Source organism: Canis aureus, unplaced genomic scaffold (genome assembly GCF_053574225.1).
Source record: "Canis aureus isolate CA01 unplaced genomic scaffold, VMU_Caureus_v.1.0 NW_027326405.1_RagTag, whole genome shotgun sequence".
In the NCBI taxonomy this organism is placed as follows: domain Eukaryota; kingdom Metazoa; phylum Chordata; class Mammalia; order Carnivora; family Canidae; genus Canis; species Canis aureus.
Genome location: NW_027554410.1, coordinates 26,419 through 42,891, shown reverse-complemented (window position 1 = coordinate 42,891; position 16,473 = coordinate 26,419). Strand labels below are relative to the sequence as shown.

General features: G+C 42.2%; 1 protein-coding gene across 1 annotated transcript in view; it reads right to left on the bottom strand.

The window, feature by feature from the left end:
- The window catches only part of LOC144309444 (intermembrane lipid transfer protein VPS13D-like), a 192,002-nt gene that overhangs the window by 151,215 nt on the left and 24,314 nt on the right, over nucleotides 1–16,473 (bottom strand). Inside the window, exons 12-20 of the mRNA XM_077890491.1 lie at nucleotides 14,359–14,464; nucleotides 13,164–13,316; nucleotides 10,971–11,106; nucleotides 9,796–9,843; nucleotides 7,463–7,613; nucleotides 7,157–7,367; nucleotides 2,998–3,245; nucleotides 1,292–1,483; nucleotides 858–984 (exon numbers count right to left, since the gene is read on the bottom strand). Of these exons, the coding sequence (XP_077746617.1) occupies nucleotides 858–984; nucleotides 1,292–1,483; nucleotides 2,998–3,245; nucleotides 7,157–7,367; nucleotides 7,463–7,613; nucleotides 9,796–9,843; nucleotides 10,971–11,106; nucleotides 13,164–13,316; nucleotides 14,359–14,464 (1,372 nt within the window). The remainder of the gene's footprint in view (nucleotides 1–857; nucleotides 985–1,291; nucleotides 1,484–2,997; nucleotides 3,246–7,156; nucleotides 7,368–7,462; nucleotides 7,614–9,795; nucleotides 9,844–10,970; nucleotides 11,107–13,163; nucleotides 13,317–14,358; nucleotides 14,465–16,473) is intronic.

The following is a 16,473-nucleotide window of genomic DNA, read 5'->3' as shown; positions in this document are numbered from 1 at the left end:
TTCCCTAAATAAGTCAAGCTGCGTCACCAGTGTCAAGTCCTTGATCTAAAACTGTCAGAATTGTCTCAGGAAAGGCGTGACACTGTGTCAGATGGTTGGTTGTCTGTATCTCCTGCCATGTCCAGTAAGTCCCCAGTCAACCTGAGACCACTCCTTCCTAGGAAGGCTGCGGCCCACAAGAACTACGCAGCAGGGGTTGGCACTGGAACGTTATCAGATGCGCTCCCCTTGAGGAAGGCTCCAAATGAGAAGACTCCTATAAAAAGCAGAACATCAAAACCAAGAACAAAAGGGAATTCATGCTTCTACCACATGCACAAAGGCCAGGTCACCTAAATCTCACCACCGTTGCTCCTTCCTGCCTTTAAACACGCGAGTGCTCTGAATCTTGAAGTGGTGCCATTTATTTTAAGGGTAAAAGAGATGGACTCTAAAACCTCACACAAAACGACCTAGGCTGGGTTGGCGCGGCAGACATTTTACCAAAGGGCCAGGCTAAGTCCCCTTGGATGCCAGCTCTGCTGCCCCGCTGACGGCTCTGCGCAGGGGAAAACCGTGCAGTGGAGGAAGGGAACACGTGGGTGCTCCTCATTGGCAGGGTTATGAATAGCACTACTTCAAAACATGTAAAATAAAACTAGCTTTCATTATAAACCCACCAAATGGTTTATTTTCAATATCAAGTGACACAGAAATTAGATCCGAAAAAATCCCATTAGGTCATGGTCCTATTCCCCTGCCAAGTCAGGATTGTTATCTACAGTATATTTCGACTTACACGGATATACTATAGCCTTTGCTAATTTTTTCCCTCGCCTAGGAGCTTATTTCCCCCTTCCATAAATAACTGTACTCACAGGTTTGGCTGCTCTTTGTCAGCGTAGCAGAATAAGAGAGGGCTCAGGCTCCGGGCCAGCTCGTGTTCCTCAAACTGACCTGCAGCATCTGTCTTTGCGTTGTCCTGTCTGAAGATCAGTGGTAACCCTTTAGGAAGGAGGGGGACAGCTTACATCAGTCCCACCCAGTCTATGCAAGACAGATGTAGATGGTAAAGGGAAAAATTGTCAAGGGGGAGAATCGTGAAAATTGAATTTATTTGCTGGGCTCAGTCTGTTGTCTGAAAGGACAGTTCTGACCATGATGAAGCACTTATTATGGAAGCAGGAGAGTTTCAGCAGCTTAGACTGTTGAAGTCATCTATTTGCATTGGCTCCATTCGGTTGGCTGAGCAAATAAATCTGAATTCCCATGACCAACGCCAAAGGCCTACTTGAGCGGCCTCTGTACATACCTGTTTTGTTAATCAACCAATATGGAGCAGAAATGAAGATCTTTAAGGATCCTTCTGCTCGACACACAATCCGGATGGTGAGGTTCAGCTGCCGACGGTTGATGTCATAGAGTCGCATTCTTACCATGTAGTTTTGGGTTCCCGGTGGAATGAGCAATTCTTTACAGAGTGGGAAATTCTCCAGTGATACCCCTAAAGAAGATACAAGCTACTGTCTGCCTGGGTTCTCACTGTAGTTTATCAAAATAGCCCACAGCCAAACAAAATTGGATTCCTTTTGGAAAAATCAGTAACTACATATGTAACTGGCAAAAATCTTATTGGAATGGCCATTTTCCTTTAGCTGGGGCAAGAGTAAGTATGAAGCAAATCAGATGGCCTGGAAGGAACACGGGAGTTTAAACTCCATTATCAAAAGGATGAAAATATCAAAAAGCTATCAATGATCCCCATGAGCTTACTACTCAACAGGCCCTGAGCTGGGCAGGTACCTCAAACCCAGGAAAGGCAAGGACAGGCTAACAGGTAAGGTCTTCTGCAGTCCCACTGCCCAAGACCCAGTCTTGGCAATTCCAATTCCAATTCCCGGTCTGTCCTTGCCAGCTGTGTGCTGGGCGGCAAGCTAACCTCGTGGTATATCCTCTGCCAAATGAGGAGAATACTGGTAGGTGTGTGGCCGCGTGGTTATTAAAAGTAACCATCACATGGAGCGTGACTGGGAAGAGAGGAGTGCTGTGTGTGCGTGCAGTGGTGGTGGGGTGGGGGTGGGGACATGTCCACATTACAGGGCTCCAGGAAAATTTGTTAAAGACATATTTAAATGTCAGAGCAGGGATCTGCTTTCTTAGAACAGACCACTAGCACTGCACTGTTTTTGCTCTTCTACATCAAGCTCAAGGATTTATATATTCACTGAAATGTAAACTCGTCACCGCTGAACACACTGCTTAAGTCCAGTAAGTCTGAGGCTCCTCATCTGTAAAATGGGGCCAACAGCTGTCAGCCTGTGACAGGAGTTGTGTGAAGATTGAATGAGAGGACACAATGAGGTCACTCACGCAGCTGTAGCAACAAAAATACTTCCATCATCATTATTTCAATGTGTCTACAACAGACTTAAAACAACATATGTCCTGCCCAAACTCTAAATTCCTCACTTTGCCTTAAGTGCTGCAAATTTAGGACTGATTCATCCCTGTGGCTGAAAATTACCTGCTAGATAAAACAACCCAAACCTCAATTTCTTCATCAGTAAACAGGATATAAACAACTACTGCTATAACGGTTACATGAGATCACGTGTGAAAACACCTGATTTAACGTCTGGAGTACAGTGTGTGCCGAGTACACGTTTTCTCCCTTCTGGAAAAAAGGAGAGACCTACAATTTTGCTCATTTTACAGCTAGGAATAAAGCATGGTTTCAAAAGATGAAATGACTTCCGATAGTCACACATCAAATGAGCAACGTAAGAAAACAGGCTCTGTTGAGTACTTCCTCTATATATCTTTTGGATTTGTTGTTTTTTCTTTTGATAATTGTCTAAGAAGTTTTTTTTTTTTTTAACCGTAATAAATCCCTTGAGCAGGGTTACTGACACATCATATGTGCTGTAATTTCTCTAAAATCTTTATCAAATGATCACAAAACATTTAGTGACATTCCCATAGAATTACCACCCAATGATTCTTTGACTAAACCCTCACCCAGTTCAATGTTCTGGGATGTATCAGCTGTGTGGAGGGCCACCTCTTTGCCAGGTTTCAGAGTCCCATTAATTGGCATCCCTTTAACATAAAAGTCAAGTTCACAAGGTAGCAAGTTGCAGATGACCACAGTTGGCAGGAGATATATGGTATGCCCAGGTTGTCTGAAGATCTGTTTTGCACTGTCAGAAAATATGTTTGAGGGCATATAATCCGGGTAATTCTCCTTCTTTATGGCCACACAAAACCTATGAAGACAAAATACTGTAAAAACCATTGGCCTAAATAAAGAACTTGAATTTTTTCTTAGTGGAGTATGAGAAAGCATAATGTAAACATGGTTCAGTAATTCAGTTAAGATATTTGCAATTTTCAATCCAAACACATATACTGAGGTATAATTAAATCACAATAAAATGGATAATTTTAAATGTTCAGTTTGGTGAGTTTTGACAAATATGTATACCTAACTGCTACCCAAAACCAGTTATACAATTTTTCACTCCAGAAAGTACCCTCCCATCCCTTTCCAGTCCATATCCTCTCCCAACAAAGACGCAACCACTGTCTGACACTTACCACACTTATAGATTGGTTGAACCTGTTCTTGAACTGCACGTAAATAGAACAATACAGTATATACCACTCTCTGTCTGGTTTTTTTGTGTCACATGGAGTTTCTACAAGATACAGTTGAGCTGTTGTATGCATCAGTAATTTGATCCACATGCCAATGGATGAATATACCGCTTTTTATTTATTCATCATCCTGTTGATGGCTAATTGGGTTGCAGATAGCCAACTGGGTTGTATCTTCATATCAATTTAGTGAGCATGGAAATCCTAACAATATCGAGTCTTCCAATCCATGAACTTGGTTATCTTTCCACTTAGTTATTGGGTTTTCTTTACTATCTCTTGACAAGGTTTTGTCATTTCTGGCATAGAGAACTGGTACATAATTCCTTAGATTGAGTTCTGGGTAATTATGATTTTTGATGCTACTGTAAGTAGCATTATTTTAATTTCCAATTGTTCATGGCTAGAATATAAGAATACAATTGAGGAGCGCCTGGGTGGCTCAGGCAGTTGAGCGTCTGCCTTTGGATCAGGTCATGACCCCAGAGTCCTGGGATGGAACCCTGTGTTGGATTTCCTGCTCAGCTGGGAGTCTGCTTCTCCCTCTCCTCCTAGCTTGTACTCTTTCTGTCACTATCTCTGTCTCTCTCAAATAAATAAAAATCCTAAAAAAAAAAAAAAAAAAAAAGAAAGAAAAAGAAAAAAAAAGAATACAATTGATTTCTGTAGGTTGATCTCAAATCCTGAAATCTTGATAAATTTATGAAGCCTCATAATTTTCCTATGTAGTCTATGGTTCTCTATATATATGTGTCATTTGCATATATTGTTTTAGTTCTTTTCAGATCTTTAAGCTTTCTCAATTTCCTGTTTATCCTTATTGCAACAGCTAGGACTACTATGGCAATATCATATGGAGTGGCTGGTTCTCAATCTCAAGGAAAAAAAGTTTAAGGTTTCACCATTAAGTATGACGGTAGCTGTAGGTTTCTGTAGGTTTATAACAGATGTCCTTAAACAAACTGAAAAAATTCTTTTCGGTTCCTCATTTGCCGAGTACAGCTGCCTGTACTGGGTGTTGAATTTTATCAAGTGCTTTTTTGTTTGTTTGTTTGTTTGTTTGTTTGGCATTTAATGAGATAATCTGATGGGTTTTTTCTTTTAGTCTTTTTGGGTTAATATGGGAAGTTACATTTATCAATTTTCAAATGTTAATATAATCTTACATTCCTAAAATAAACCTCACTTGCTGGATTTCTATTTGGTAATATTTTGTTAAGAATTTTTGTATCTCGGGCAGCCCCAGTGGCTCAGCGGTTTAGCACTGCCTTCAGCCCAGGGCGTGATCCTGAACACCCGGGATCAAGTCCCACGCTGGGCTCCCTGCATGGAGCCTGCTTCTCCCTCTGCCTGTGTCTCTGCCTTTCTCTCTGTGTCTCTCATGAATAAATAAAATCTTAAAAAAAAAAAAAAAACAGAATTTTTGTATCTCTTGGGGAAATATTGGTTTATAGTTCCCTCTCTCTCTTTATTCAATAATATATATGTCAGTTTTGGTATCAGGTATATGTGGCCTCATAAAATGAATAGGAACTGTTTCCTCCTGCTCTGCTTTCCAAAAGACTTGAACTGGTGCTATTTCTTCTTAAAATGTCTGGCGAACTCACTGGTGGAGCCATGTGGACCTAGAGTCTTTATTCTGGGAAGGCTTTTTATTGAAAAATTGATTTCTTTTTTTTTTTTTATTTTTTTTTTCATTTATTTATGATAGTCACACAGAGAGAGAGAGAGAGGCAGAGACATAGGCAGAGGGAGAAGCAGGCTCCATGCACCGGGAGCCTGACGTGGGATTCGATACCGGGTCTCCAGGATCACGCCCTGGGCCAAAGGCAGGCGCTAAACCGCTGTGCCACCCAGGGATCCCCGAAAAATTAATTTCTTTAAGAGATATTGGACTATTTGGATTTTCTGTTTCTTCATTGGGTCAGTTTTGATCATCTTTTTTAAGAAATCTGTCATTCCAGAGTGGAATTTGTATAAAATTATTCGTAGAGTCTCCTTTTAATGTCTATAGAATCTATAATAATGTCTCCTCTTTTCATTCCTTCTATCAGTAATCTGTATGTTCTCTTTTCTCCTTGATCAATCTTATTATTTATCAAATTTATTAATCTTTTCAAAAGGCCAACTTGACACTGCTAATTTTTCTCTATTGTTTGTTTTCTATTTCATTGATTTCCACATTTACTTTTATCAGGTTCTTTCTCTATTTGTTTGTTTTAATGTGCTCTTCCTTTTCTACCTTAAGGCAGAAGCTTAGACCAGTGATTTTCCATCTTCCTTATTTTCTTATAAGAGCATTAAAAGCTACACATTTCTCAAAAAAACCACAAAACACAAAACCTATACATTCCTCTATAGAACAGCTTTTGCTGCTTCCCCCACATTTTAATGTCTAGTTGTTATTATTGTTCAGTTCAAAATATTTTTAATTTCCTTTGTGATTTCTTTTTTGACCCTTGGGTTATTTAGAAATCTAATGTTTCATTTCCAAATATTTAGGGATTTTACAGGCATCTTACTGTTACTGATGCCCAGTTTAATCCTATTGTGATGAGATTTATTGTGTATGGTTTCAATTCTTTTAATATTTATTGATCTTTGTGTTATGGCCCAGTAGATGGTCTCTCTTGATAATTATTCCATATATACTTGAAGTGAGTATACGATCTGGAGTTGTTAAAGTGCTTTATAAATGCCAATTATGACATACACTGATGGACAGCACTATTCAAATCTTTGATGTTTGTTTTTATAAATCATTGATAGGAAACTGTTAAACACTCCATTATGGCTGCGTATTTATTCATTTCTCCCTTCAGTCCATTAACCACTGGCCAATCAGGGTAAAGGGCATACTAGAATTCTTTACATTATTCTTGCACCTCTTCTAGAAGTTTAAAGTAAATGAATGCCTGTCTTCACTAAAGAGAAAACTAAAGCTGATAGTCTCTGATCTAAGTAAGTTTAAAGTCTAAGTTTAGAAGGATTGAACAATACCAATCCAGTGTTTTTTCCAACATTGAATCTAGAAATGTACTACCTATATGCTTCAGAAGGGGAAAACAAGAGTCTCAATGATTAGATAATTTTGTTAAGGTCCCCAAGGCAAGTCAGTACTAGGTGCATGAGCCTTCCTCCAAATTCCTTTGAAATCTGTCATTTGAAAAACTTCCACCCCCAAGATTCTGAGTCTCAATTTAGAAATAGGTACTGGCTAATACTTTTTACTTCCCTCTCTGCATGTCCTCTTTTTATGCTGATGCACACATACAAGTTTCTTATCTTGTGAGTAGTGTGCTTGCTGGTTGCTTCTCCCATAAATATCAGATGATAAGCAACAGTCGCATACCCACCAAAGATTAACCCTCGAAGCCTTATAAGCTCTAACATAAGAACTTAAGGAATAAGAACTTTAGGGTTTTAAACGAGCACAACTGAATCACTAAGAGTCCTCAGAGAGAGAATGAATATCTTTTTAAAAAGGAAAATTTACACGCCATTGCAGTGTTGTGCATACCTGAAGAATCGGCTTTTGTCCAAGTCCATAGAGTGGCATTCTCGTTTGCTGCTGCTAACCTCTGCAGCCTTCACTACATTGGTCCAGTGAATAGGAGCCTTACAGAAAAATACACCCAATCCTTTAGGCTGGGCCTGTAGCCGCCAAGAAGTGAGATGTAAAGGTACAGCAAATGAATCCCCGGGCATGATCGCGGGAAGCACCACAGGCTCTGCCACAGAAAAAAGGGTCAGCATCTTTAGGGAATGGTCTTCCACCCAAAAGTTTGACCCTCTCAAGATAAAGGAAGACCATGGCAAAACTCACTGTCTGGAGCTGATGGGCTATCCAGTCTTAGTTCCATTGGTGTCTCAAGCCTGTTCTTCACAATGAGGGCAGATCGGACAGTGATTACTTTCCGAGCACTGCCCTCCATTGTCACAGCAAAAACCACCCGGACAGGTGGGAGTGAAGAGAACTGCAAAAAACACAGGAATAAAAGTGTCATAGCTGTGCTCTTGAAAAAACACACAAAATACAACAATACCAACCAGAGTGCCTAAATCAAAAGCATCTTATTATTACTAGAACCCTTCAGTGAAATTAGTCATTAAGCCCTAAAACCATTCATCTTTAATAGAAGTGAATATGCTATAGATACACACTGTTAAAACAGCCAATTCTAAACATTTCTAGAAAAACAGATACTCTACTCAGATGTGGTATCACAAAATGTGTCACAAAGAAAAATCAGTCTTAGGCCTCTAGACACATTATAAAGTAACTAAGACCCATAATAACCTATTAAATCTTCCAAACTTCCTGCAATTTGATAAGAAACTGTCTGCTGGAAATTACCCTTCATTCACAATGCCCTTGGGTTCCTACACATCAGCCCTTATATGGAAACTGTGAACGAGGCTTGTTTTCAACTCTACTGGAGGGGAATAAAGATCATCCAAAGCAACTAAACGTTTAGAAACACTGGGGTAGGACTTTGCAGAACATAAAATGATTTACCTTCTGTGGTATTTCTCTCCCAGATTAACATTAAAGTGAGAAACACTCCTTGAACGCTAACAATGGGCTGGATACTGCCCAACACACACAGAAAAACAGAAGGAAGTCTTCTGAGGTTAGAACTTGTCTTTGTAAAATCCAGAGAGTGTGTAAGAAAGAGCTGTCTGTACTGGTATGCCTTTCACAGGAACAATAATTACTTTTTCCCCCTAAATGTCATAAAAATTACTCTCTAGACCCATACACCGCTCGTTGACACGCCTGCAGAAAAAACAACATTTGTTTTTCAAAGGACTTTAAAAATCAAACTTCTCTTTCTCTGCAACTTTTTCAGCTTTGTTCAGTAATTGCTCTTTCACAAACAGGACACCGAGGCTCCAAAACTTAACAGAGTGGAGGGAAATAATTTATTTTTGGTCTTGGGCTACAGCCACTACTTTCTGTTTCCACATGTTCATTCAGACATTCAACACACGTTTCATTCTACTAGCAAATGCCAGGGAAGTTTTTTTTTGTTTTTTAAGTATCAAACTCCACATCAGGTACTCCAAAGAGAAGGTTTCTGCAATTATCATTCTTTGAATGTGTTCAGAACATACTGACAATGCTGTTTTTATTGGAGAAACAAATGACACCACATCCAAGCTTTTCCTACTACCAACATTTTTATTAAAACAAACAGTATGTGGAAACCGACCTAATGCACAATAAAACGAAGAGCTCGTTTTGAATCAAGACGTCCATGAAATCCCAGTGAAAAGGCAAACTGTCATTTTCTGGAGGGTATTTAGAGGGACACAATCCCAGCACAAATATCAAAGCTCCCACTGACCTAGCCTAGTAAATCCCCAAGAGAGCCAAAGCCCAAGAATGATTTTAAATCTTGACACTGCTGTCTCTAAGCTGACTTAAAAATCTCACATTTCAAAACTTACTACCATCAGAAAGAAGAAACTATAAGCAAAATTCTGAAGACAGTTTTTTAATATCATCCTCTGATGAGGTTTCTAAAGCTAAATGGAAATAAAACTTACTATTTTTCATTCTTATTTACTTTTACAATCTTGGGACCAAAATCCAGGAAATGCACATAGCTGCATAGGGTTCATTTATATTTTAACTTAAAAGAAAAAACGGGGGAGCCTGGGTGGCTCAGACAGTTTAGCGTCCAACTCTCAATTTTGGTTCAGGTCTTGATCTCCAGGTTGTGAGATCAAGCCCTGCTTTGGGCTCCGCACTAGGTGTGGAGCCTGCTTAAGATGCTCTCTCCCCCTCACCCTCTGTCCCTCCCCACTTCACCCCTCCCCCCACATACTCGCATGCTGTCTCTTTCTCAAAAAAAAAAAAAAAAAAAAAAAGAAAGAAAGAAAGAAAGAAAGAAAAGAAAAAGGAAATAAGAGAAGGGAAACCTGGACCACAACATTTGCATTTTCTCCTCCTCCCCGTAACAGTCTAATATACCAAGTTAGTGAAAATATTTCTTTGAAAGTTCTTATAAAAGGAAGGTAAATTGTTAATAGGAAAGGACAAAGATCAATTCCAATCACACACAGGTCATAAAGTCCTGTGATCACTAGGACATCAATGTATGGTTCAAGTGCAGTGTATATACTCAGTAGACACAGGAAAATCATACTCACATAAACCTGCGGATGAATAATATTCGTTCTGCTGCTTGGGCTGCCAATCTAAGAAAGAATCCAAAAGTCAGAGTCAGCACAGACCTAAGATTACAGGCATCATTAAATTCAATGACAACGTAATTTGCTTGTAAGAATAGGATTTATAAATAATCTTAGTAAAGTATGGTCTGCCATGAAAAGAAAACATCTTATCTTAGAGGATACGAGAAATGTAATACTGATTTTTCAATCATTCCAAATATACAGAATTTCTCCATGACACAACAATACAACAGAAAGGTATCTATCTCTGGGGAGAATTAGTCCTTTCATGACTAGACATAAATTTAGGCAGGAACGTAATCTGGAAAGAAAGTCTCCTTTTCTACGAAACTTAGGGTCCAAGAGAAGAAGAGGAAGGAACAGCGTTCTCTGAGGATATTTTTCATCAATAAAGGGAACACAAGGAAAGCTACGATGTCTTTGCCAATCTGCACTTTCTGACGCATCACTGGCTCCCCAGTAAGGAATGTAATCCTACAAAGTATGGCTAAGCAGTGGGTGAGAGCGCCCATGACCACTACAGCAGCCAGGATGCCAGCCTCCACCTGCGCGTTCCAGACAGGGAGGCCGCCTGCGTCTCTCCTCAGGTAGGCCCTCAACCCCTAACTGCAGGCTGGGGTAACATTAGGGCAAGGGTGTGTGAAAGGGTGTGTGATCAGAAAATGAGTAACAGTGGACATTGGTCTTTATGCCAGAAAGCAGAATTTGGAGACAAGAGCTAGAAGGATCAAGGAACAGCATTACAAGAAATATAAAGAATATCGTATACAAAGGAAGCATGACAATATGCGGAAGTAGAGCCAACACATGTTTGGCAGATTAGTAAACTGCCAATTGGGCCAACTGAGTATGAAATGGGTCTGCACAGGTGAGGTAGTATGTGTTAACACTAATTTTCTATCTTTTTTTCTACTGAAATTAACCACTGGTGGCTGACCTATGTAGCAACTATGAATCCCTATGCCTGACCCCAAATAATCTTGTGTCTTCTTCCTAGAGCCAGGGGAAATGAGGAACAAGACAATTTCACCAGAGCGAGGTTACAGGCTGAAGTGTCCTAGTCTCTGGCTTTAAGGGCACATGGCTGGGGCAAGATTGTGCCCTAAAACACCAATTTTAGAGCCACACACCGTAGAGGAAGATGAATTCTTATCGGGTGCTGCATAGCGGAAAAATGTCCCCACTTTGTCCACGGACACCGGGCTCACTTGCTCCCAGCCGTTCACTCTCACTTGCAGCTGATGAATCCGGAGGTCGTGGGTGTGTCTATGAGGCAGAACAGGGGAAAGGATGTTAAGCATGATCTTAAAAAGGGAAGGAAAGTAGAAGCAAAGAGTCAAATCTGATTTACTATATAACGATATAAAAATCCCCTTGGCTAAGCCTTTTGGTGGTTACCTAATGCAAGAAAAATCAAGAGAATATTTTAACTGGGTGTTATACTTAAAACAAACGTGCAAGATCTGTAAAGCCCGAGCAAGACTGGCATTTACCCTCCCTTTGTACAAACTCTGCAAATCCTGCGCACATGCCGGGGTCCTTTCCGCACGCCACCCCCACCCCCACCTCTATAAAATAATGACGTCAGCTAAAAGCATTCCAGTGGGCCAGTAAAAGTGTTGTACCAGCAATTTCATCATATAACCACACTCTCGGAAATGCATAAAATGACATTTTCTTCTTGGTTCCCTTGTTGAAAATCCTACATCTCTCAGAACCCCACTCGGTTGTTTGGCTTCAGTCCTATACGCCTACAGACAGGTTATGAGAGACGAAGCCCTCAGAGCTTTAGGGCTGAAGTGCTCGGCTGAAATTGGAGCAGAAGGCAGCGGGCAGAACGGGAGGAACAGGAGGAAATTGCACATTTAATTCTATTTTAGATTTTGCCTAATTCAAGCCAGAAGCCCAAAATGGGGAACTGGATTTAAGGCTGACAGGAAAGGGGGAGGGAAGGAGTGGGGCACCGTGTGCCAAGGAGGGAAAAGCCAGAGAAGGCATTTATTTTGATGAATTCAAGCAGAACAGTGGGACTTAAAATGGGTTACTAGACATGTATGCTAAAACGGAAATGACAAAGAGGTCAAACCCTTCCTGACGCAACGGAGGCAGTGCTGATGAAGAAATACAGCCAGCAGTTCTATAATTAGCTTCTCCAGGAACTTTGTGGAACAGGAACACGCTTACCACTCATCCCTGGAAATTCTGTTGTGGCTCCAGGTACGTGTGCCCAGCACGGTGACTGTATAAACTATTCTTCCTATGTAATCACTGGGAGGCCCACAAGTGCGGGACGCTGGCCACTAGAGAATCATGTGTGCTGGTCCGAGCTGTGCGCAAGGAAGAGCTGTTTCACTTGGGAGCAGCTTTGCACACAAAGACTTAAAGCGTCATGAAAGCATAAGGCCAGACGGCCGAAGCCGAGCTCTGATACTTCAGCTCTGCTTGACAATGGATAGGAGGCTCACATGCAAGTGTCTCACCCTATCGCCATCCACTGGATTGCCCTTCCCCTTAAACATGTCTGCAAAAAAGGCATTTTAGGACCTCTCATAACCAGACAGACCTTCTTTCGTGTTTAGTCCAATCCTTTGCCTGGCTGTTTCAACAGTGACCAACTGGCAGTCTCCCTCGATGAGTCACTGTTATCCTCTTAGAATCAGAATTTCTTAGCATGACTGGCCCTGCTGCCTGAACCCACCTGCTTGCTGAAAGTGCTATGTAGCACACGCACATCTTAAAACCAAAATCAACATGCTTTGACAACCTTTTAAGAATAGCATGTCATTCCAGTTATGAGGTGAGCAAGTCACGAGGAGAAAAGGTACAGCATGAGGAATACAGTCGGTGGCACTGTAATAGTGCCGCAGGGTGACAGGCAGTAGTCACACTTGCAGCAAACATAGGATAATGTAGAGCTGCCACACCACTATGTTGTATACCTGAAACTAATGTAACATTGTGTGTCAACCATAGTAACGTTCAAATAAAGTAAAAACATAAGAAACCATGTCGCCACTACATCCTGAAAACCAGGCTTGTATACAACTTGAGTGAACTTGAGTGTCGTCATCTGCACATCCCTCAAATTAGGGGCAACACACTGGCCATCATCCCTCATGTCAAATAAAGGGACTGTTAATGAAAGAAGTGTATTCCCAAGATAGCAGAAGGAAACACTGGTTTTCTAAATAGCTTTTCAAAACCAAACATTAAAATCATTAACAAAGGCAAGGGAAAGGGCAAAATACTAGGGACAATCTCTTGTAATAGAGAGATCTACCCAGTATATTTTGGGGGGAGGAAAAGAATGAACCACACCTTACCTGTGTCTTAGCTTTCCTCTTGCTTCGAATTCAAAGGGAATCTCTTCGCCCGTGAGAACTTCCCGCCACTCACTAACATTGTGAGCATCATCAAGAAATGTTCCATTCCCTTCTGGGACGAGCCCTGGACTCCCACTGTGGGACAGCGCAGCCCTGGAACCAAATCACACAACACCAGCTTGGCCGTCTTTCTCTCTCAACTCCCTCTCACCCGGAGCTCCATGCTGGGGGTGCAGAAGCCCCTCCTGGACCTCAATCCCCATCAGAAGCCCAGGGAGCCTGGCTACCAGGATGACCTAAGAGGTAACTGCAGTCATCTCTGGGACAATCACAGCCTCAGTAAAGCTTGAGAAACAGCTGAAAGCTAACACTGCTCCACCACTTACTCCAGCAAGCGAGTGAGTCCAGTACATATCGGGACGTAAATACAGGTAAACACAGTCAGGAGTTTTAAAAAGTAGTTTTTAAGTTACTATCTGGAATGTAACAGACCTAAACTGCTTTAAAAAAAAAAAAACAAACACCTCCTCAGGGGCATTACCATACTTAGTGGAAGCAGGAGAAATGTGGCTTCAAATTGGCCAATTCTGTTATTTACTTCATGCACCTCTCATTCCCTAAACTGGAAAGATCAGCATGTACCCCGAGGGTAGAGCCAAGGTCTAGGCAGGCAGGCAGCTGATAGAGAACATCCTCACTAGGCCCAGGTAAATGCTCTTTTGTTCTCCAAACTCCACCCACTTCCATCTGCCATGAACTGTTTTAGGTTTGAAGATAATTCTTGGTGAGGATAATATGGGAGGTGTTTTCAAAGCTGTCTTGGAAGAAAAGTGCAGGATGTTTGGTTTAACTACCACATACAGCTTCTTTTAAAAGGGGGTAGTGGTGAGAACGGAGGAGAAAAGATGGGATGACTTTTCCTTCCCACTTCCTACTCACATCCTTAATTTGCTTGACTTTTAGCTTAAACATAATGTGACCCCAGGGTCAGGGTCATAATTGGGACATTTCAGACTTGAGATCTACTTCTCTGGCTGCAGATTCCACCTCTGTCATAAATTTCAACAAGACGGCAAGTTATTAATTCAACTATAATCCTAAGAGCTTCTTGAAGGGGCCCACCTTGTGCTGGGCTGGCACTCAGGAGCCTTTGGTGGCAGAGACGGCTCAGGGTGACCTATTCGGCGTGCCTTACCTGGTGGGTGTGGTGGTCAGGGTGGCAAACCACAAAGTGCAGCCCGTGTGGTTCCTCAGAGCAAAAGGGACGAATGGTTGCCGGCGCTTGGGGGTCTTCACCTCTGCTACAGGCAAACAGAGGAAGGCTGTTAGCACAGGCCTCTCCGTGCGTGGCAGAGACCCTCCCCAGACCCACGCGCAGTGCCCCGACTGCCTCTCCTGCAGAGGGGCGGATGGTGGCGGCCACAGACACGGCGCCGCCACAGGTGTCAGTGGGACATATGGGATCTCCAAGTTGTCTGCTGTCTGCTACATGGTGGCGGTCCCTGCACCAGCTAGCTGTGATGTGGGACTACTCCCAGCCCCCAATCCTCCCACGATTCTAGTGAACCTTACCTCAGGAGAGCTAACCTCAACCAGGCCCTAACTGGCTGCTATCAGCAGAGGGAGATGGACCCCCACAAGCCCCGAGGAATATATTCTCAGCGAGTGACCCCAACCATAGCAAGATACAGTGCACATACACACTCACACTTTGTCCAAAACGCCTGCCCGTTAACAGCCTCCCTTTCCATAAAAGCTATACTTCTGTCATGTTATGCATATTTTAACAAAAGAAAGAACACGTTTTTCAGGAACACGTGGTGGGCTCAGTGGTTGAGCATCTGCCTTCAGCCCAGGGCGTGATCCTGGAATCCTAGGATCCCCGCAGGGAGCCTGCTCCTCTCTGCCTGTGTCTCTGCATCTCTCATTCTGTGTCTCTCATAAATAAATAATAAAATCTTTAAAAAACCACTCTTTTTTATTCTCTTAAACTAATACTTTCTTCCCCTTCCCTGGAGGATCAGAAGTATAGTATCCAAAAACTTTTTAAATGAAATTTTAAGCTCATTTTTTAACATAGATACCACCACTGTCTGCTACTAGGTAGGAACTAGGGCTTCTACAAAAGGGGCATAAAGTAGGGTTTCTTTTCATAAAATCGCTTCTAATCAGGGAAACTGGAAAGAAACACTGACTGATCCAAAACTGCAAGTAACCAAATCCCAGAGACCTGACTATAACCATTCTAAGAAAACAGAGAAGCAAGAGACCATGCGGCCAGAAATGGGTTTCCAGCATCCAGGCTGCCTTGAGATCCTTCTGCCGGCACCACTGCCCGGCCATGAGGTATGACACGGCTCCTCTTACCAAGGTCCCGTGGGTCGGTGGGTCACACTGAGAGCAGGTGGAGACAGAACCCCAAAGGCACCGGCCATGCGCTCACGCCTCACGGGCACCACCCACAAACTGTGCGCCCAGCTTTAAAGCGCAAGGACAGGCTGAGCAACACCGGGACCCAGTGGTCCACAGCCATGCAAAATGACATCTAAAGGTGACCACAACTGCCCGACGAGAACTCTAGAGCAAAATTAAACACACCTTACAGGTCCACATGTTTCCTGTCAGCAAAACAAGAAGGTAAACTGCAACAGACCCTGCCTTCTCCCACCGCCAGAATAAGGCCTGGGCCAGGACCATAAAAGTCAGGAACTGGCTTTTAAAAAGTAATCACTTTCTTTTCTTCTCCTTTGTGCCTCCTAAAGTTTTCAGAAGCTAGTACTATAAATGCTGCAAAAACAAGCAATTTCAAGCTAAGGCAAGTTCTGTTTTGCTAAGGACAATGGCTCAAGGGAATCTGAGAAATGGTGATCCGATAAAACAAACATGTGATCTGCAGGGTGTCCCTACAATTCTGTGGTTAGTCTTTAGAGATACCCCACATACTTCCGATGATAATCTCCTAGAACATCTCATGGAAAACCACCTAGAATAGACCCATTTCTCATGCCAATGACTTCACTTGGTTCGCAAGGTTGGCTTTTAAAAAAAAAAAATGACATCAAGTACAAAATCAAGGAGTAGCTGTGAGGCTGGTGACAAGAGCAGAGGGGGAGTAAAAGATTTAAGAGCTGTCTGCAGGGTAAACAGGGCTTATTGTGCCACCTTGAAAGGCACCTCCCTCTCCAGGAGTGCATGAGAAAGCTGCTTTATTACAGCAGATAAAGGACCCAGGAGGAAAAGAAGCCAGATGTGCTTTCATATCCCACTGTGAGCCAGACTGTAAGTTTCCATTTGCAAATTAGATTTAAAA